Genomic DNA, 23,131 nt, shown 5'->3' on the forward strand with positions numbered 1-23,131 from the left:
AGTCAGAAAAACCTCTCATAATGTTCATTTCAATTCATTTCTGCTAATCTGTATTCCACTGCATGGAATGGGTTCATCATTTAAAAAAAAAAAAAAAAAAAAATTTAATCACAGCAAAAGTCAGGGAGTATTCATAGCAATTACTACTTCACATTCCCACAGCACAATCTATAAAAAAATATTTTAAAAAAAATTACAGAAATAATGGAAATAATGAAGACTTAAATATTCTTTACATTGTAACACTAAGGAAAACTGAAGCACAACAACAACAAAAAAATATCCCTGTATCTTGTTACAGAGCACCATAACTCTCTAGTGAAACTGCAAAGAGTCATCAACTGCTTCAAGAGCCATACTCAGATGACAGAAAAATCTCTTGAAGCAAGAGAAACGGTTACCAGCTGGCATAGAAGCAACGTCTCCAAGTGTCTTTACACTACAATTCAATATGGGTCTATCCTATTGCTGATCCTGTCACCCAGCTTCTTACTGCATCTCTCAAACCTGTAAAGCTGAATGGACCTTATTCAAGAGAACTAGAAGTTTCAATGAGAGGAGAACAAATACTTTCAAACAATTCACAGTTCAGACCAGACACTGCCTAGAAATACACACATCCTACTTTATTTTTTTAAGATAGCCTGCACTGGGTCCTTAATACTTGGGTATTGAAATAATATTGTTTTGGTTACATATAATCAGTAAACTAAAGGTTCAAGTGACCCTACTGGATGCTCTGTTTATGTTTCCATCCTCCAAGCTTTCAGAGAACAAAATTGTGGGGGATATCACAGGAACTATAGAATTATGTTATAAATTGTGCCTCTCCCATTCCCATCGCACCTTTGGTTGTAAGTACCACTCAAAAGTTTTAGGAGATAATATCCACAGCATAAATTAATCAATAGTCTGTCACCTTGCTTGCTATGGGAGAGTAGAATAAATTTCAGGTCTGATTTATGTAAAGAACTGTAGACTGTTGAAGACATTCCTGGAGAACACAATCCAGGATGTCATCACCCATACCAGCAAGCCTAATAGCAGCAGAGCAACCATTACGGATGACATCCTCTGAAGCACAGGAGCATGCCCCATACAGTCTTACAGACTAAGCCCTCCTTACTGTTCTTACCGCCCACAGGTGAAGTTCTCACTTCAACCATACATTCTGTGTCAGCAGAGGAACAGGGTGTAATGATACAGATAATCTCACCTAAGGCATGTCCCAGTAGGTTAGCACCTACTTGCTCAGCACCCTGGTCACTTGTTCTTAAAATTCTAGCAAGTACCTGCTACTTATTTCAGTCCTAAAGGACTGCCCAGGGAGGTGGTGGAGTCACCATCCCTGGAAGTCTTCAAAAGACGTTTAGATGTAGAGCTTAGGGATATGGTTTAGTGGGGACTGTTAGTTTTAGGTCAGAGGTTGGACTCGATGATCTTGAGGTCTCTTCCAACCTAGAAAATTCTGTGAAATTCTGTGAAATAAAGTTTCAAAGACTTGCTTTGGTACATCCATCAAGGACAAAGTCATGTCTTCAGTGCAATTTGAACAGCCCAGGCTTAAGATGTTCTTAAATTCTACTTCATATGATGGCTGTAAGCTAAAAAGCCAAATCAAACTCAAGCCAAATGCTAGTCAAAGTATCTTTATTTTTTCCCTTCCTCAATCTGAAAATGAAACCAAGCTGTTATTTTGATGTTTCTGTCAAAAGGGAACTGAAACTTCCTCTTTTTTCCTTCACTTTTTCTTTCCCCCAGTAAAGAAAATTCTGATTACCACTTCAGAATAGTAGTTTGACTAAAACTGACATCCCTTAGCAGGCCCCACTCTGCAAGGAAACTGTTTATTTCTGCTAGAATTTGCAGAGTAGCATTATTCTGATGCTTTTATCCTCAATTTTCTCCCTTGACATGAACACCAGTGCATACAGTATAAATTTTTGTCTGTGTGCACACTGCTCTGCAGACCCTGTGGCATCCTGCTGAGCTCAAACATTTTGCACCTGCCTACAAGAAGTTTGAACTGAAAGGCAAAGGAAAGCTGGGCGTTTCATTCTCCTTATTGTATGGAGAAAAACAAACGGGCCCCAGCAAACTGATCCTCCCACGTTACCCTCCCTTTTGGTGTTCCCTGCACCAGGGCGTTTGTGTTTCAGTCTTGCCACACGTAGCCTTTGGAGCTGTATGCATTTGCAGGACACGCTGGGCTGAGGACATTACTGGTACTGATTACCACTGCTCCCTTGCCACAGCCTGTGTAGTTTGAGGTATCTCCCAAAGCACTGCAACCCACACCTTCTCCAAGCTTCTCAGTCACATATAAACACCGAGCTGAAAAGAAGCTGCTGCACCTGTTGTGAATATGAGGGAAACCCAGGCTGTAGCAGATGAAAAGCAAGGTTCTTACTGAAGTCACATGCTGGGGGCTGCAGGCCATTGTCCTCTCCATTTCTAAATGCTACATTTCCCACTGTGAACCAGTTCGGGATTTCTAAACCAACAAACAGAACACGAATAACTTGAAGACAAGCACCTTTAGAACGAGCTGTGCTAAAACCAGAATTTAGCCTACCAAAAACACTTGTTTGACTCACTGCTTGAAATTAAAGGTTTTTAAAAAGTAACTGCTAGTGGTAATCAGATAACCACCACTACTTTAATAAGCAAATAAAAATGGTCTATCATGTACATTTCCTTAACTTTAATAAGACAAGTTCATTTTCCTTTGCATATTACACCACCAAGTGGCCTACTGCTCTTCATATTTTTTTTCTATTTACCATGTTTCCTCTAGAGACACCGGTACTGAAAACAAAATAAAATTACAAAGCTGAATTGCTACATAAGATGAATAAATTAAGTAGACCATAACTTGAGAGATTCAGCTAGACACTTGTATCACATTTTCTCCTATTATACCTTATAAATGCAAATTTAATACAAGTATAAGTTTGATTATCCTTTTTTCCTCTTAGCAGCAACTTAAAACTTGCCAGGAAGAGGGTCACCTTTATTTGGGTGATACGTGTGACTAATGGAGTAGTCTGATACATCTCTATGAACACCAGCATTTTCAGATACTTCATTAAACATAAAATCTGACATAAGCAATTAAAATTTGTACTATGGAAAAAAATCTTTGAGAATTTTAAATAAGGTCTGGAAAAGCAAGTGAATCAAGGAAATCTGAAATGGGCTTGCATTGGTTCCTCTGTCTCTACTGAACAAGTAAAGCTTGCAGGTATTTGAAATGAGCAGGACTGCTCTCACGAGTGAGGGCAACAGGATCAGACCAAATATAATCGGTTACATCTACACAAAAATTATGTTGTATCTATCCCAGTTAAAACTAGAGTTCAGACTTTCCATCCTCATTTGTAATGCCCAGACTTACGCTGCTACAAACTTTATTTGGAAATTTGCTCCATAGTTAGACAACGGTGAGCTAGAAAGTTTATGTTAAAATAATGTATTCTTTAAGCTATTTTATTGAGAGAATCCTATTGAGAGTTAAATACTCCCCCAAGCCTGAGTGATATACTTCTTCCAACACAATTACAGAAAATGCCAAGAAAAATTTGGGACCTGGTTGTATTAAGCACTGTAGAAAACCAGTGGCAGGGTGCAGGCAGGAGTCACATAGATGGGAACTAGACGTGCAGATGCAGGGATACCTCTCTGCTCTGTGGTTTGGAGCATAAAGCAGACAGCCAGAGGTAAGCTCCGGTTCCTTTACCTGGAACTTCTAGTTCCAGGAGGTGCACCCAATGATAACTGCTGCTCTAGGAACCTTACAGCAAAGTAAGCTTGGAGCAGAGGAATGTAACTACAGGGCATGGCAAACAACCCAACAGCATGCAGATTTCTTGCACACCCACTCATGCATGCAAACATGATCTGCACTGAAAGAGGACTAGCTAAATCAACAGGAGAGAGGGGAAATGAGGATAAAGCAGGCAGGGCTGGAGCAAGCTATCATGGAGGACAAGAAAATGGCCCTGAGAAACAGCCTCTGCCAGTGACATCTGTGCTCCCTAATATTTTTAAATTATAAATTATTTTAAATTATTATATTTAATTACCTGCTGCAACTGCCAAGGCAGGCTCCAGTTCCAACTTGTTTGCTGCTCAGGCTTCTCTCTCCTGCTCCAAATCCTCCAAAGTCCACATGACCCAGGAGAAGCAGGGACGATGGATAAATTTTCCATTCATCTCCACTCATGAGGGAAGCTACGTGGATCCAGCTGAATCCTGTTTAATTTTTCCAACCTGTGGAGCAATACCAGACAAGAATGAAGGTCATGAACGTTTGAATTTCATGCAATTTCATGCATATCTGGCAAAAATTTTTCTATTTTAGTTCTGAGGTGTGCAATGAGGTCTTTCTTCAGATGCATAAAATTACTTAAAAAGAAAGCTATTAAAAGAGGTGCCCAAAGGATGGACAAGGTCACAGGAAGGATATTTACAAAACACAGATTTTTACAAATACACACACATACCTCTAACAGCATGATCAACATGACTGTTCTTATGGAAAATAAAGTAATCTTCCTTAATTACAGTTGAATTACAATCTAATTATAATGTTTATTACAGTCTTAAGGATCCTGGGTTACCATGAGGAAATGAATTAGGATTACTTTTCTTAGACAAAGTGCCATTACTTTGCCACTAATAATTTACCATGTGTTTACGGATGTGATTATTCACCCCCACATATGCAGCACTTTGATGTTAAAATGAAAAATAGAAAATGCAACCTAAAGACATGATGGTCTACGTAAATCAATACAAGAATGTCTACATGTGTCATAGACTACAAAATCACAAAAGCTCACAGTAACTTTAGCATTTCAAGCTTCCCGTGCGTGTACACACACAGAACCTTCTTCCAAAGGCCTCCCTCACGTTGCAGTGCCCTACGCATCTTCCTGCTGTTACCAGAAACATCTACCTCACCACAGCTAACAGAAACAGCGACACACACTACCTCCTCACACTCTTAAATGCTAGTTGCTATAGAAACTTGACACTGATTAAGATGAGGAACATGATCCTCTGAAAATATGCAGCGAACCAAAATTATTAATCCTGCACATTCAACCAACAAGAATGAGACTTTGCATTTTGAATGCCAGACAGCAATAAAGGTTTTTGTAAGCTTACAGCTGGCATTTCGAGGTGATGCCCAAACCAGACTTTTTCTAGGTAATATAGTCCGTGGAAACACAGTGACCTGAAGCAGATTTCCACATGCTGACAGTTGCTGCCACTGGACTGCTAACGAAAAGTATTTCAAAGCGCATGGGTAAGAGCTTTTAAGGAGATAACGTCCCTTAATCAAAGGCAACCGTTGACACAGAGGTTCTTGTCCCAGCCCAGCTCAGGTTCTTTGTGAGCTGCAGCAGATTTCTTTCTAACTCTGTGGGGCAATTCTGGAACCCATTTGGATGGCATCTAAAAGATTTCTGTTCACATTAGCAAAACATACTCTTGCTTCATGCACTGCAACTTGCAGTCACAAGAAACACTCCACCATTTTATTACATTTCCAGAAATCATATAGAAAAGGAAATCGCTTTAGCTGACAGAGGTCTTGTTACAGATCTGTGTACACCAAATAATGATAAGAACCGCCAGCTTTCCTATGTGACAATATAGTATATTGTGAGTCTGAAGTAATAGTCTTTCTCTTTGTAATTAATAGGAACTTCTCTATTTCCATTCCCTCAACCAGAAAACGTATTTTGCTCACAAAGCAAATCATATAGGAAGGAAAGATTTACTTCAAAAAGTCATGCAAAAGAAGTAATAATCTTTAACGTCAACTGCCAATGCAAAGTTCTTCAAGCAGAACAAAAGGTTCTGTAACCTTTAGAAGAAACAGAACGTCATCATATCGTCCTTGCTATAAGGCTATATTGCACACTAACCTGAGAACATTAAAAAATACTTGTTGGGATGGAGCAATGATTTCTAATAGCTTCCTTTGTCTTTATCTGATTTTGTTAGCTGGGAAGATGTACTTTAGAAAAAATATTACATAGTTTCTGAGATACTTCTTTCATGTTCTCTTATATAGAAACTTTCTAAATTATACTTTTTATGCAGAAAATTTCTATATAATACTTACATAGTTTCCAGACACTTCTACATGTCACTGAAGAAGGTTATAATTAAACGATGACTCAGTAACTTGGTATTAGTATATAGCATACATCATGTAAATATTCTTAAAATAACTAGCAACTAATTTACTCCAGGCTAAAGCCTATTTATGGAGGACTGCATAACTTCTATAAAAACAGAAAACAGTGAGATGACACGTTGAAAAATGGTACAATTTTTAATAGCATTAAGGAAATTTCAGGTTTAATTTAATTTTCTAACTTCAGTTCAGGACCGCTGAAAGAAAAGAGATTTGAGTGCTATCCATTAATCTGACATATTGCAGAGGGTCCTGCTGCATTTGTAATCATTTTTCATGAAACAGACTTGAAAATCCTTCTGCAATAACTGTACCTAATAACTGACCTCAACCTCATTCAAATTTGTCTATTTCAGTGCAGACAATACACCAAGAAAAATGTGCTGAAGAAGGGGAAAAGAAAAAAAGAGGGGGAAAAGAAAAAAAAAAAAAAAAAAAAAAAAGCATTTGACATCAAATACTTTATCTGTTAAGGACAGTTTGTTATGAATAAAGTTAAAGCCCTTCAGCAAATTAAAGTCCAATGGAAATCAAATCCCAGCATGTGATTTTAATTACAAAGATAGGAGAACAAAGGCTTGTGCTATGGTCATCTGCAGACCGCACAGCATGGACAGGTTACAGTTTCTCCTCTCTGTTGTGATTTAAAGAAAAAGGAAGAGAAGAGGAAAAAAAGACAAAGAGAAAACAGAGGAAACAGAAGGGGACAGTACAGTACAACAAAATACTCCACCACTCAAGTACTGATGCAAAATTTACACCTCAGAGTTAGGCTTATACAACAATTAGTTGAAAGCTAAGTGACAAGAATATTATAGAAGATATACACAGTGTAGTCTTGCTGTGTATCTGTGTAATCTTAGGATTTTGATACAGAGAAGAAAAAAAGACTTTTTTTTTTTTTTTTTTTTTTTTTTTACCTCTGGTAAGGCTTTGAAATTGTTTTTGTAATCATAGCAATTTAAAACAGCTGGACAACACATTCAGGAAGCATTACAAAACCAGAATTTTAGAATGTGCGTTTCATGCCAAGTTAGGTTCCAATCATGAAGTTTAGAATATTGCTAATAAAAGTCACAGAAGTATGAAACAGAATTCAATAGAAGAATACATAAATTTGAGTCATATTTCTGAAGAAATCACCAGTCTTAAAATTTAGATTATTTTATTCAACTTCTAGATTTCTAGGGTTAGCTTAAACCAGATTTCCATGTCTTTGTCTAGAATAATAGTATGTAATAACTTCTATTTTAATTACAGATTATAATTACAGATGAGTACATGGTTCCAGTAGATGTGAATTTGGCAAAATATTGAAGTGTGAGACTTGCAATAAATCTGAAAGGATATTAAGCTTTCTGAAGCTTGTAGCTCTGTCTACGCTGACAGCTTTTTTGCTATGTCACCAGGCAAACTTTGTACCAGCCAAGCTTTAGCTACTTGAGTCAGCTCTGTAAACTACCAGCTTTCAGTTTTACTGGGTGAAAGGAAAATTTATAAACAATGTGATTTCTTGTTGAAAAATAAATATCTCATTTGAAAATATGAAAATACATCACTGGGAAACAGGAGGTCATAAGTCTTTTTCTTTACAGCAATAGAAAAAATCACTTCTCAAACATTTAAATGACAGCTGCTCCAAGTTGTACGCAGCCTTTGTGTTGATTTATAGGACATTCAGGACTTCTGTGTTTCCTCTTTACACAACTGAATTCCCCTGAAATTGCAAGAACTGCCCGTGATCAGAGCTGAGAAGACAAAAAGCATTGGAAGAGGATGCAGAGATAAGATTCCTTTAGCTTTCCTCTAGTGCTACAGGTAACAGCAGAACCAGCTCTGTAGGAAGGAATGAAATGTGCTCAGTTCTCAATGAAGAGACAAGACCCAACAGCAACTCTCGAACACTGCTCAGAAACACAGTATCTTCTCTTTTCAGGCTTCTCACAGTGTGTTTTGAAAGACTGTATTAATACTTATGAGGGGGAAGAAATACATATCCTTCCATTGGAAAGAAGACATCAAGACAAGGACAGCAAAATGGCATGTATTCTAGGAATGAGGGCCTCTGCTACCAGTTGGAAATGTATCTTCCTCTGATCCAGATGTTACTGAATGAGACACCTAGAAAGGGCAGCCCTCACCATAGGCAGTATCCACATGACTTGTTTGTGTATAATTCTCTCAAATTTCATTAGATTCAGGACAAGATTAGTCAGGAAATTTCAGAAAAACAATTGAACAAATAGTCTTGCCATATAACATTTAGAAGAAAAAACTTAGAAAGTCTGCCAGTTCTCTTGTGGGAATAGAGGATATAGCAACTTTTTTTTCCATTCTATAAAACATGTCCTTTAAATATTTACTAGACTTGTATTTTCTGAATGTGGCCAGGTCCCAAGCAAAAGCCCTCTACATCTCACTAAAGTATGCTTAAGAACGTTCACTGCATATGTAATAAGAGTATTAAAGGATCCAGATGTGAAGTAGAAAAACAACTGTGTCTATTATAGCTGAATTTCAAACTACTGGAGTAAGATCAAGCAGGAAAGCTGTGGTTTATTCCAGAGCACCACCCACACAATTCTCTGAGTAGGTCACCAAATGACAGTAAATCTCCCCAGTACAATGCAAAACAAAGCTGTCACATCTGATTAAATTCTCTGTGACTGAGTGGCCAATGGACATTTCTCTGGAACTTCTCAAGCTTAAAAATTAACCTTGTGAAGATGTATATAATAAATCTCTAATTAACATCTAATTATTATTTTCTTTGGCTATGGAATATCACATATGAGTCAACAAATTTGAAGAACAGTTACAAGATTATCCCTGTTACAAGATTAATCTGTGGGGTTAAAATTGAAGTTTCCCTTTAGAAACAAGCACGGTTTATTTCTACACTTAAACTTTACAGAAGTAACATTTTGAGAGGCATCACGGGGCAGGCGTTAACAGAAAACGGTAGCTACGCAGCGTTGTTGAAACCGTGGAGGCCTCAACAAATACGCTATTAAATTCCAAGGAGTTTATAGGAAGCCTTAATTTCCATCTAAAAGTTAATTTTTGCACTTGCAATGGACAACAGGGGTGTATTTCCCGAAAACGTATGAGTGGGGTGGGCTGTGAGGAGCGGGGTGAGCTGTGAGGAGAGCAGCGGGCTGAGGAGAGGAGCGGGCTCTGAGGGGGCTCTGCGGAGGCCGCACCCCTCGCCCCGGGACGGGCAGGGCTGAAAGCTGCCCCCATGACCCGGGGGAGCCGCTCATGGCGGCCCCCGCCCGCTCCCCCCGCTCCCCGGCGCCGAGCGCGCCCCCACGGCCGCCGCTCCGCATGCGCCGCGGCACCTCCGGGCCGCCAGGGGGCGCCGCAGCACCGCGGCCCCGTTTCCCCCCCGCCGCCACCGCCGCGACAACAGCGCGGCCTGGCCGGGCCGGCGCCATGGGCAAGAAGCACAAGAAGCACAAGTCGGACAAGCACCCCTACGACGGTGGGTGGGCGGGCGGCGGCGGGGGGGGCCGGCAGGGGACAAGGGGGCGAGCGAGGCGGGTGCGGGGGCTCGGCCCGCGGCCTGGCCGGGCCCGCCGGCCTTGGGGAGCCGGGCGGGGAGCTGCCGGCCCTCAGCCCGGCTGGGCTGCGTGTGCCCGGCTGGGGGCCCGCAGGGCACGGGGGGGCTCTGCGGCTGTGGCAGCCCGGGGGAACCGCCGGGTGGAGGCAAAGCTCAGCCCGTGTTGTTATCCGGGTGGAGCGAGGGTGTTTTCGGCGCTACTCATGTGCCTTATTTCTCTGCTGTCCTAAGAATATGTAGAAAAGCCCCTGAAGCTGGTGCTGAAAGTTGGAGGAAGTGAAGTTGCCGAGCTGTCTACTGGAAACACAGGGCTTGATTCAAGCCTATACGATGACAAATCCGAGCATGAGAAGCACAAAGACAGAAAACGGAAAAAGAGGAAGAAAGGAGAGAAACAAGTTCCTGGAGAAGAAAAGGAGAAAAGAAAGAGAAAAGTTAAGGTATGCATACCTTAATATTGCATTTTAGTTTCCCCTCCTCCCTCCCCCCCCAAAAAAAAAAAGCTTCAGCTTTCTCTAGACCTCTTCAGATGGTGAGCAGATATAACTAGTTGTATCCTTAAACTGGAGTGCATTCATAGTGTGTATGCTGGTTCTGCCAACGCCTTTTCCTCCAGGTCCTTTCAGAAAAAGATGAGTAAAGCCGTCTAAAATAGTGGCCAATATAAACAAAGAAAACTAAAACCAGAAACAATTCTCACATCTAAATAAATTAATTTATCTAAAATGAAGCCTTACTAGTTCTTAATAAAAAAGAAGGAATTGTGTTTCCCTTTGGGGGTTCTTTAGCTGATAGGCAATTATAACATACTTATTTGAAGTGTTAGGGGTACCCTTCATTTTAAACTTCCTGTCTCTTTCCTACTAGTTTTTCCAGAAGCTTCAAAATAATCCTAGAGGCTACAATGGAGATAATTCTCTGTGCAGAATTGTTCCTGTCATGCTATAAAAGGCTGTCATGTTTAAAAAAAATAACAATAACAATTGTTGTATTGCTGAATGAAAGTACTGTCCAGTAGATGGAGACAGTACATAAAGAATACAGGGCCTTACAATTATTTAATTATTTTTATTTTTTTAATAAAAATGCTGGGTTGTTTTGAAAAATCTGGAGAGCATTACATGCAGTAATAATACTGGTTTGGAGGTCCCCTGAGTTTCTCCAACAATCTTTCTCTTTCTAGGATGATAAAAAGAAACGTGATCGAGACCACCCAGACAGCGATGGAGAGCAGGATCTGAAATGTCAGACCCCTATCAGGTTGGAATTGCCACCAGAGAAATCATTGACAAGTACTTTATCAAAACAGGAAGGTAGGAAAAAAATACATTTTGTTTACCCTTGGTTAATTCCAGTTTTCTGCAATTGACTTATGTTTTGTTTGTTTCTGTAGCAACTGTGTTGACATTTTTTCCCATCCCAGTGTTCTTCCCCATCCTTTAGAAATACATATATATGAATCTATGTCACCTTGTACTTCTTTTACAAAAGGGTATCTAGTGTCTGTGTCAGCGTGTGCAGGGTATTAAGGTCAATGAGAAAAGGAGATCCCCTACATATCCTGTTGTTTTTGCAACCATATTTTGTTTTTGTTGTTGTTGTTGTTTATCAGGAATTCTCAAATTGGATCAGTTGTAAGTTTAGTACCACTTGCTGTCAGTTCTGTTTCACATCCTTTCTCCCCCCCGCTTCTTTTTGGTCTAGAGGTGGAACAGACACCACTTCAGGAAGCTCTGAATCAACTCATGAGACAGCTGCAGAGGTAAATATCCATGCTACAGGCTTTCAGAGCTATGAAATGAATATAACATACATTAAGAGAAGAAACTTATAAAAAGCTGACTGAAAATATCACTAAATATTATGCTGACATGACTATTTTAGGAATCGAAGAACTAGTTTAAGAATAGATACTTACAGTTTCTGCTCAGTTTAGGCTTCGTGTAATCATGTCAGTTTTAAGTAATTTTAGAAAACCCTTGAAGAAAAAAAAAACAAACAAAAAAACACACACAAAAAAAATTTGTTCTAGAAAAGATTCTCAACAGCTAATCAGCCTAGCCTGACCCCACAGAGAAAATACCAAGCAACTAAATGTGATGTTAATGCTTTTAGAAGCACCCATGAACATCAGTGTACATCAGAGATCACAGAAAGCCTTGGAGACATTTTAATGTAAAAAAGAATGTTAAAATTTTGTGAACTGAAAATGAACAGAATTATAAACGCATATGTTCTATCACAGATTTTAGCAACAAGCTTTCCCTTCTGTTAATTTCAGGGTAAGAAAATTAATGAATGACAGGTACACATTCTTATCACATTTGTTCCCTTTATTTTTCATCAACCTAAGTATAAACCACTTCTGGAAAGACCAAAACTTCAAAAGATTTAAAAATAAAAAACATTCTTTTGAGGAATACAGATAGTTATCAGGCTGTAGAACTAACTCCTGAAATATGTTTGTAGCACTTTTCTGGTATATGGGTTTTGTTGTGGAATCTTTCCAGCCTTCAAGAGTGAAAGACTGTGCTGACACAAGCCATTTCTGGCTTTATGTTTTTGATTCCTTTTCAGCCTAGTCTGTTCCTTTCTATTTAGTTCCAAGCTCAATATGTTCTTTATTATAAAGTCAAAACATAAAAATGTCTTTTCATATCTTAACAGAAAGGATCCAAGTTCTTTCTTTTCATTTCCTGTGACTGACTTTATTGCTCCTGGCTATTCCATGATCATTAAAAATCCGATGGATTTCAGTACAATGAAAGAGAAGATCAAGAACAATGGGTACCAGTCCATAGAAGAATTAAAGGTAATTTTGTAAATTTTATTTTGACTAGAGATGGATTATGGTCAGTTTACTTCAGCTCTAGAATTTTATAAGAATATGAAGTTACCAACAAGAACCAATACTTCAGCGTGAAGAAATGTTTCTTCTTGACTTTTTTGGGAGAAAGAGGTTTTGCATCAAAACTTTAAAAATTAGAAACAATGATTAACATTTAGGAATGTTTTCAGGATGTTATTGGGAGTTTAGTTTTGAGAGGAGTTTCATTTACTTATTTCTGTTTAAATTTTTAATTAAGTACATTTAAATTCATTTAAAAGGTTCTTTGAAGTTCTTTTTCACTAAAGCTCTAGATACATCATTTGCAACAAGGATTTTAATACAGTATGCTGTAAAATTTTAACTGTAATTGCAAAATTATTAATGTTTGCATAGGAAAACTTCAAACTGATGTGTACTAATGCAATGACGTACAACAAACCAGACACCATTTACTACAAAGCTGCAAAAAAACTGCTGCACTCAGGGATGAAGATACTTAGCCAGGTAATAGAAAATTACTAAACAAACTGTTACAAGATAGCCTTGTTACTTTTTGACTCTTCTTTCATTCTGCTTTTCTTATAGGGATCTCATGAAAATGAATGAAAGCTTGCTTAATATTTGTCAAATATTAGGATTTCATAGTACTAAAGCATGAGCTTTTAATACAGCTAGCAGATTACTTATTTGCATTTTATATTTGATTTTTCTAAATTGTCTTTATACTTGCTAGTGAAAGAAAGGATAAAAATTAAATAATTCTCTGCAGGCAAGTTAAGAAAAGATTGATTGAAGTAGGATACTTTAAGATTCAGCTGTGTGTTTTAGGAGAGGATTCAGAGCCTGAAACAAAGTATAGAATTCATGGCTGATCTGCAGAAGACAAGGAAACAGAAAGATAAGATGGAACAGCAACTAACTGGAGAAGATGAAAATGGTTCTGGGAAAGACAAAGGAGAATCTGTGGATGGTGATACCAAAGCATTCAAAACACCCAACAAAGACCACAAAAAGTGAAGTATTGTTTCATTACTGATTAGAGGATATGGCTCTTTAAAGGCACTGAAAGATGACAACTATTAGGGACTAGTAGATGTGGGTTTCTGTGGTACAGGATATACACTAAGAGCCCTTCATCTCAAGGGAGCAAAATTTATATAAAGCATTATTGTATGCCAAAAATATATGTAGAATCTTTTATATAGTACCATCATTTTTTGTGGAGGTAACCCTGTACTGGTCATCAACTGCATTCCTTCAGTCGTTTATTTTAGTGTCTCTTTCACATAGATAGCACTGTTTTGAAGAAAAATTTTAAATATCCCAGTACAAAATAACTATTTAGCCATTTGCATGTACCAATTATTTTGTGCATAACACTTGTATTTGAAACTTGTATGTTCTGTAGCTATGCATTTACACTTTCTAAATTATCTTTTAATATGTAGGAATACTTCTTTTAATGTTCCGAAATACTAGTGAATTCATTTTCACAGATTCAAAAATAGATACTAAAATCCAGAGTATATGAATTAATTTTACTCAAAATATTCTTGTTTGTTTTGGGGGAGCAATGATGTAAAATCTGACAAGCTAGGACATCTGTATGGCTAAAGTAAACTAAACAAAGGCCTTTACAGTCACTAATTTAAAAAGCATTTGTGGGTATAAGTAGTGTCTGTCACATTTTTTCCTGCTATATTAAAACAGTTTGCATAGTTGACAGAAAAAAAATATATTCCACTGTATCCTTTCCTAATAGCCAGTTGGCGTCTGTTAAAACTAGTAATTAAGACACGGCAATTTTATTCACAGAAAAGACAAAGATCTACTTGAAGACAAATTAAGAAACAATAGCTTGGAAAGGGAACAAGAGCAGATTGATCGCATTGTTAGAGAATCTGGAGGAAAGCTAACAAGACGACTTGCAAACAGCCAGGTAAGTCTTGGGGTGTTTGGTATAGTTTGGAGTATGAAGACTCCGTTCACTTTTTCATGGACCAGGCTCACTTAACATCTTATGTCAGTTGAAACTCAAGGGGTGCCTTTACTACAGTTTACATCGTTTTACATGAGTAATCATGTCCAAGATAAGAGGGGGCTGGGAAGAAGGAAGGATACCCATTGATCACATGCTGGATTTCATCAGCAGAGCCAAGTTCAGCTTAAGTTTCTTGAATTTTTAAATAAAGTAACAGAAAAGGTTGAATACTAAGAACTTCAAAAAATATCTCAAATCTGACCTGAAAAAAAAAAAAATATTCCCTCGTAGCTCTGAATTCTGAAGCAGTCAGATGTCTGAGCAAAGACTGTTAAATACATAGGAGGAGGAACCCAGTTTGGTAAAATTGACCTACTTTTCTATCAAGTGTGAGTTACTTATTTTCTTAGTCTTTACAGAAATGTTACTATTTCTTGTAACTTGGTAATTCCGAGATCAGTAACAGTTATCTAGCAAGAGCAAGAACAGTAGGAGTATGCACTTTGAATCTGACTGATCTTTCCAAATTGCTTTCTAATTCATACAGATGAGAGCGTTTCATTAGAGGTTTTTATAAATCTAAGAGCTGTGAATTTCAGCTAGCATATAAAATAAAATCTTATTTCAGTGTGAATTTGAAAGAAGAAAGCCAGATGGTACAACAACTCTGGGCCTTCTTAATCCAGTTGACCTTAGTGCAGGAGGTAAGTTGGCATAGTTCTGGTAACAAATAGCTTCCACCTACCTGTTCTGTAGCTTTTTTTGCTGGGGGAGATGGGTGAATGGTGCCCAGCAATCAAATGGTCCTTAATAGCCTGATAATTTCAACTTTAAGAAGTTGCAGCTGTTCACTGTTAAGAGGAACTGGAGAGAGCGCTCAGTGGCTATTGCTTCTCCATTTTGCATCACCTATTTGTGGGAGGTGCAAGAGACTTCTTTTGTCATAGAGATGGGACTACCAGTCATATGCTAGGGCACATTTAATTTCTGGACTACCCTTAAGTCAGGATCGTTTGTAGAGTGAAGTCTGTGACCTGAAGGATCAAAAACCTTTCAAGAACTGGGAACCACCTGGGACCTCAATCATTTGTAACATCAGTACCATCTGTGTAGTGCCACTAGCTGGAAGGGTGCAGGTGCTTAATTTTTTAACTGCCAACTCACTGCAGAGTTGAACTGACAAGGTCTCAAATAGAGTGAAACCATGCTGAAAGTTTGACTTCTCCATTCCCCTAATTTGTGCAGTAGGAAATCTCGGCAAGAATAAATAAATTTACAATCAGATTCTCTTTAACAATATAGCCTTTGTTAGGAAAGGAAGAAAATTAGTAGTGAAAACATCTAAGTTAAAATCTTGTATCCTTACCTAGTGTTATCGCTTAAACTAGTATTATCGCTTACTTACGTCTGACTTCATGTTCATGACTACACATAGTCTTTAATATGAAACAGTTGGACAAAAACACGCTTAGAGTTGTATCCTATGTCAATGAACTATGCCATCGTTACTTTTGTATTTTGATTATATCCTACAGAACCGGGTTACTGCCCTGTAAAGCTGGGTATGACAGCAGGGAGACTTCAGTCAGGAGTTAATACATTACAAGGGTTCAAAGAAGATAAAAGAAACAAGGTTACTCCCGGCAAGTGCTGAATTTTTTATTATATTTGTTATTATTTTAATTCTTTTTGTATAAACAAAATATGTTTGTCTCATTACTCATACAGTTTTGAACTTTTTAATGATAAAGCACATCTTTGCATATATTTATCACACAACTAAACAGCACATCACAAATTTACACGTACAAAATGGGAGGCATTCACATTCAATAAAATCTTCATTATATTGAGAAGAGGAACTATGCCAGTGAGGTACAAAGGTTTTTGCTAAACATGTTTTTTTCTTAAGAACTGTGTTCTAGAAATTTATTTGGGGGGATTGTTTTACAACTGCTTCTCACTTTTATCTGATATGTGCATACCAGAGGTGATAATTAGTGCTGTTGTTATTCATTAGTGACATACTTGAATTATGGACCTTATAGTTCCTATGCTCCGACATATGATTCTACATTTGCCAACATCAGCAAAGAAGATTCTGACTTAATCTATTCAACGTATGGGGAAGACTCTAATCAAGGATCTTTCAGGTAATCAAACAGCTAGGATGTGTATTACAGTTTTCATCTACAGAAGCAGTTTTGTGCAAATCTCTGCATGGACTGCATCTTTGCTGCTGGAATGACGTTGCTACTGTCTCACAGCCTACTGTTTTTTTGTTAGTTTTAAGAAGCAAAAATTTAGTAAGAGAATTTGTATGTGATGTAAAATTAGCCAGGGCTGAAGGATTTTTATGGTACCAATACATAAGAACATAGAGCCTAGCACTTAATTATTATTAATTCGTAACTAATTCTGAAGGACTCATGTTGAAAACCAGGAAAATTATTGAGGAAAAAATGTTCAGACAAACTGAATTTTTTAATGTTAATGAATTTTATTACTGCCTTGAGAAAAAGTCATCTTTGTTAAAGTCAGCTTTGTTAATGACAAATAGTGACCACATTACTATGGTTACAGTGGGAGATCTGAGTCCAAATTAGGTGATTCCTAATTTCATTCTTAACATTCTTAAATAACATGTATACTACTTGATTTTCCTACTATTTGCTACAGCAAAAATAATTAATTCCCATTGCTTCTATTATTCCTGCTTGTAAAAATGTCAGAATGTAAATCCTTTTGTTTTATGAGAACTCAGGAATAGAAGACAGTAATATAAATTCATATGAAATATAGGAATACTTAAGTACAGCGCAAATGTTAAGTGGCTGTGCAAGTTTGCTGTCAGTTTCATGCAGCTGCCTAAAGCAGTATACTTTTCATCCTTTTTCAGGTTTTATAAGTAATCTGAATGGGTTCCTAGGCTGCAAAAGCCATAGATTTTAAACAAAAGCAAGCTATTTCGATTAAATTCTATGCTGTTTTTTGTGTTTTCCATTCTGTAGATGTTAGTCTGCCTTTACTTAACAAAACTTTTTACTGTTGAATGTTAGATACAGAAGTGGTTACCTTAACTATCTTTTAACCTTCTAGTATTCATGAATTTTTGATGAAATCACAAGATTATCCTTTCCTAATGGCTGATAGCTTGCTTGATGTTCTAACTAAAGGAGGACACTCTAGATCTCTCAGAGAACTTGAAGCGGTAAGAGTGAGTTTGTGGACTTTCTAGTCTTTATTTTTGCACATAAGCCATAAAGCTAGAGAAAGATGATACTGATCCTATTGACGGGCCCCCTATTAAGCAGTAAAATTTGGAAGTGGAGATACCTTTGTCTCCAATGGATGGGTCTTCTGGGAAGAAATTATGCTGGTTTGTTAATTAATGAACTGTGAAAAATTACAAAATATCATAGGTTACGCAGAGTCCCATGGCCTTTTTCTGTCTATTCTACCACGAGCACTTAGAAAGAAAAGAGCAATATGGGGTTTAGAGACAAGGCAAACCCAGTTTTTTGTTTATTAGTTTCCATGAAAAGTTTAGCATGCCCCTAGCAGCCACCATTTGTGTCAGAATTAGTACCTAGTTTTTTTCATTAGTTAACGCATATTTGAGTTTAAAAGCACCACACTATGGAAAACCACTAAACAGGTAGTCCTCAGATGCTCCTGAGACTTCAGTACCATATACATGTATGCCAAACATGACTGGAATCAGAGGAGCTGATGAGGTGAACAGCATGAGACTAAAACTTCATTCACAATCCTTGAATTAGTTTAGTATCTCCAGAGGGCAGTTGGTGCTAACTAAAAGTGTTCATTTGACCTACTTTCACATGAATGGAAACTTGAAATACAGATCATAGCTTCTTAGTAATGGTTCGTATATCAGCTAAACTAATACTGGAAATAGTTCATAGAGCAAAGATCAGCCCCTGGCCTCCAGTTCAGACCTCTGCTTAGCATTACTCTTTTCTACTACCCAATAGTGACACTGACTTACAGGGTTCAGTTGCTACTGGTGCAAAATATTAAGAAATAGTTATGTATTGAAGCAGTATATTTCAGCCTCTAATCATCATGCTTCCTTTTCTCCCTCCTCCCCAGTAGATAATCTTTGAGGTGATGTCACTGGGGAAGAACACATGGATGTTTGCAGAGAGTAATAAAATGCATGCCATAAAAATGTATTTTTAGCAAACATTGGTATCTGAAAATGCTTTCTAAAAATAGTTGCTTTGTAACTTGGTTTTACAAAGAAAGCTTGCATCAGTTACCTCAGCTTAAAATACCATATTGTAAGGTGTTACTTTGACCTTAAGGAAAAGATAAGTAAGCTTTAATGCCTGCTTTAAAGAATTCTTTGTGTATTCAGCCCCTGGAGGAAACTGAAGGCACACATGAAAGAAGTGATGCAATAAAAGAAGTAAAGGTAAGATTCTTCGTTTAGCTACTGCAAGCAACACGTGTAGCTTGTCAGTTATAAAACTGCCAACAATTGCAAAGCCTATGAAGCAACATCAAAAATTTGATTGTAAATATACACAATGTAAATCGTGACAACTGCATGCTATTTTGTAGGCATTTGGAGAATCTCCAAAATCTTCAAAAAGTTAATTCTTAATTTAGACTATTTGTCAATAGAAGTGCAAGAAAATGCTTATAGGCTTTTGTCTGCAATTATTATACAATCCACTGGCACTTCTGGCTGACAGCTGTAGTTATTCTAATTACTTTTAACATGAACTTGTAATAAGTATGAAATACCATACCCCACAAGACTTAGCAATCTTTGAGTCATATTCTCAACTAGCTTGTGTCCCTGTAGGCATACAAAATATCACTAAAATCATTTCATCTGACAAACTTTGTTCAGTTAAAGAAAGTATAGTAGTAGTTCTACTGAAAGGCTGCTCTCCTGAAGCTTTAACCTGCTGCCAGTTCCTGGGTTGTTTCTGACTTTTGGTCTCAGATTGTACATAAGTTCTGTTCTAGGTGAGATACCAATGTTTGAGTATGAAATAGCTGAGCAACTAGAGATCAGTAAAAGTTTCATAGGGTATCTTTACTTCTTTCCTGACTTCTTTTTTGTAGAGCTGATTAATTTTAACTAATTTGATATTCTGATTTCCCCAGAACAACTTTGTTGTTTCAGACTGATCTAAATATTATATAAATTACTTCTTGCTGCTTTTTTAGATTATGGAAATTGACATTGCAACAAGGTTGGACTCTGCTAATAATGACAGACTCACAGCACTAAAAGCTGTTACAAACTTCGGCATGCCTGTAGAAGAGTTTGATTCTGAGGGTAAGTTATCTTGGTACTAATAATTCTGATGGGTCTGTAACCTTTAATGAAAGGTAATTAATGTTCTTAGTCTCCTTGCATATTCAATTTTACGTATTTTACATCATAATGGAAGTAAACACACTCTCTTACTAACAGGACTTTTCTTCATTAAACAGAGGCTGAAATTTTCCAGAGGAAACTTGATGAAACAACAAAGCTTCTGAGAGAACTTCAGGATGCGCAAAATGAACGACTAAGTACAAAACCACCTCCGAACATGATTTGTCTTCTGGGTCCATCTTACAGAGAGATGCACTTGGGTAAATATACTTTTTCTGCTCATTTTTGGGGAATTGATCAAGTCTCACTGTTTTATCAAGGCAAAACTTGAACAGTGGGGGATTCTCTGCACTGTTGTGTATAGTAGATTCATTTGTTGTACGGAAAGACAGATGCAAGTTTTAAACAGTAATGACAAATATTTTTTTCTTTACTAAGTGAAAGTCCCTAAAATTGAGAATTTTCTCAATGCCCCAGGGCAGATAGCCAAGCACCTCTAACTTCATGATCTTTCCAATGTCTTTGAACAGGAGTAATTTAAACGTTACCAATTTTTTACTGTAAGGATAGTTTTCTTCTAGTCTAGTTTATTTTATTATAACCAATTAACAGCAATCACTTACTCTTCAATTATTCGAGCAAAGCCCCTTGTTCCACAGCTCAGTTCCAGCAGCCTTCTCTGACAGGACTGTGTGAAGAGGGTGTCTGTTCTAGGAGTAAAATAAATTGTGCAATATCCACTACAGTGTATGTGGCCTAAAATAGCTAGCTCACTGACAAAAGATAAAATCCCCATTATTGCAGAAATATGACCAATGTTGCTCCAGTTCTCTGTCAGTGATTTTATATGCATGCTTGTACATGTAGCCTATGAGTACATCTACTACTATTTTTTATGTAGCGGAGAGAGTAACCAATAATCTGAAAGAACTGGCACAACAAGTGACTCCAGGTGACATTGTTAGCACATATGGAATCCGGAAAGCAATGGGAATTTCGATTCCTTTACCTGATACAGAAGACAGCGGGATAGATTTAACAGATGGTGAGTATACAGAACTGTTTTGTAGCATCTGTTCAACTAAAACAAAGCCACATCTGCAAACCATTAGAATGGCTTGTGGTAGAACTTGGCAGTAACTTAGTTCCAGCTTTCAGTTATTCTCTACTTTTTAAAATTCTGTCTTTAATGGAAAGTTGTTGTGCTTGGTCTCAGTTCAAAATTAATCTTTGGAATATATGGAACTTTGTTTCAACTACTCAAAGTGGTTATTTTATCATTCATCTTATAGCACTGCCAAATTGTAAAGCTTGGCAAACCATTAAATTCTAGTTTTTCCATTTAGAGTGAAGTTACAAGAAAAGAGTTAAAATTCCTCACTTGCTTAAATGAGGACAGTGTGCTTCCTTCTTCCCCAAGCTTTTGGCTGTGCACTCCTTTTGCTTAATTTGGCCAGCCATAGTGCTTTTTAGTTGACAGCATCAACTCATTTATCCAGCACGAAGTAACTACTGTTTTTGCTGGACTGAGGAGTTTGTTCAGTGAAAAACTTAAGTGCCAGAACCAGATCTCCCCCTTGTGGCAGCGGCTTATTAAGTCATGTAAACTGTGAAAGCATTCCTAGAATTTGTGTCTCCTCAATTTGTAAGACAAGCAAGAGTTTAGTTTCAAGAAAGGCAATTCACACAACAAATTTGCACAATATGTGGCTTATAAGAGGTTTCAGGTCTCATGTGATTTAATGAGAAGAACAGGACTGCTTCAGTAACTTCAAGGAGACTAAGAAATCTCAATTTGACAATTATTGAGCAATTTCTTTTTCATAGTGTACTACAAGCCAGACTATGTAACAAACAAATTCTTGAGCTGTTACAGAGCACACAGTTAACTCAGGACTGTCTGTACAAATAACAAATTACTTCAGAAGTATTATATTGTATATGCACTTATTTCATTGACAAGTTCTAAATATACTTATTGACCTGGTCTGTTGTACCCTTCCAGAGTTTCAAGAACCTAAAAAGACTGTCACCATCACTGAAAATGAATGTGGGCCAGTTAAAGTCTGAAGCTTCAGTTAAGTTTACAGGTGTTTGTTTGATTCTTTTTAAGAACCAGATAAACATTCTTCAGGTGCATTCACAGAGCATGTGTATATTGTGTGTTAAAGAAACTACTTTTGTTTATTAAATTTTGGAACTGAAATTTGAGTTGTTTGAGTTTCTTCTGCTACTTAAATGCATTTGATTATTCTTTTGTCATTTAGTATTTTAAAAGACTTCAGCATTTAAGTTTTCCTTCCATTATTATATACCTGGAAAAGTCAAAGAATAAGTGAAAATGGGGCTATGTATGGTAAAAGGACTCAACCACAAGTTTCCAAAAACACTGCTTTAGCTGTAGTTAAACTTGGTTGGGGCAAAAACTATTAGTATCTGAACACACAGGTTTCCCTTTTTAAAATAACCATGCAACTCTTATGATCATGAGGAACAGGAAAAAAAACAGCACTGAATGAAACTGATGTAACCTGATAAATTAACAAAAGATCACCTTTGTAAGACTTTCAGCATAGATTAATTTCCTCATAAATGAGTAGCAACATCCATTCACAGTATTCTAAAAGTTGAAAGCTTTGATGTACATCATGACAACAATAAGGTGAGACTTAACAAACTCATTAGCTGCCAAAGTAAAAAAATCCACATTAATGTAGCAGTATTAACTCAGGTTGAGATGTGCATGTAGAAAACTTGAAGGTATTACTAAACACCATCTGAGTAATTATTTTAAGCTTGTTTTCAGAAAGAAGGGCATATTTAGAAAACTAAACATCAATTAAAAACATGATTCCCTTGTCACAAAAATTGCTTATAGTGTTAGTCTGTTTTGTCTGCATTCAGGCAGAGAGGAATTGAAGCATGGTGGCAGTATTACGCAGAGCCAGAGTCCTGAACAAGAATTCTTCCTATGGTGTAGTCAATTACTTTCATACACTTGTCTGGTGCTATACCGTTCTACCACAGACATCATTACCTATTTTTAAATATTGCTTCTTGTTACTGCATAATATTTATTTAAGGTTGCAGTGTTACTTCGGAGTGTTAACAGCAATGACATGCAGTAGTTCATCTCAATCTAATTAATGATTTATAATATTTGTAGTGGCATGGAACTGAAGAGG

General features: G+C 37.3%; 1 protein-coding gene and 1 long non-coding RNA gene across 5 annotated transcripts in view; one reads left to right on the forward strand and one right to left on the reverse strand.

The window, feature by feature from the left end:
- Positions 1-15,537, reverse strand: part of LOC137861962 (uncharacterized) — a 152,579-nt gene extending 137,042 nt beyond the window's left edge. For all 4 annotated transcript variants that reach the window (XR_011099950.1, XR_011099951.1, XR_011099953.1 and 1 more), the window contains exons 1-2: positions 15,333-15,537; positions 4,086-4,272 (exon numbers count right to left, since the gene is read on the reverse strand). This is a non-coding gene — a long non-coding RNA (uncharacterized lncRNA). The remainder of the gene's footprint in view (positions 1-4,085; positions 4,273-15,332) is intronic.
- On the forward strand, positions 9,544-22,152 carry BRD7 (bromodomain containing 7). The gene is made up of 17 exons (XM_068693576.1): positions 9,544-9,698; positions 10,008-10,216; positions 10,960-11,089; positions 11,481-11,538; positions 12,444-12,588; positions 13,000-13,110; positions 13,435-13,619; positions 14,422-14,545; positions 15,216-15,291; positions 16,123-16,230; positions 16,608-16,740; positions 17,687-17,798; positions 18,969-19,025; positions 19,793-19,904; positions 20,063-20,206; positions 20,848-20,991; positions 21,952-22,152. The coding sequence occupies exons 1-17, from the start codon at positions 9,650-9,652 to the stop codon at positions 22,014-22,016; spliced, it is 1,962 nt and encodes a 653-aa protein (XP_068549677.1). The 5' UTR covers positions 9,544-9,649; the 3' UTR covers positions 22,017-22,152.
- Positions 22,153-23,131: the final 979 nt, after the last annotated feature.

The sequence above is a fragment of the Anas acuta genome, chromosome 10 (genome assembly GCF_963932015.1).
Source record: "Anas acuta chromosome 10, bAnaAcu1.1, whole genome shotgun sequence".
Lineage (NCBI taxonomy): Eukaryota > Metazoa > Chordata > Aves > Anseriformes > Anatidae > Anas > Anas acuta.

Coding starts and splice junctions, on each gene's coding strand:
- BRD7 (XM_068693576.1), top strand. CDS start 9,650: ATGGGCAAGAAGCACAAGAAGCACAAGTCGGACAAGCACCCCTACGAC. Junction 11,539..12,443: donor CTCATGAGACAGCTGCAGAG/GTAAATATCCAT, acceptor ATATCTTAACAG/AAAGGATCCAAGTTCTTTCT. Junction 16,741..17,686: donor TCTAATCAAGGATCTTTCAG/GTAATCAAACAG, acceptor TTAACCTTCTAG/TATTCATGAATTTTTGATGA.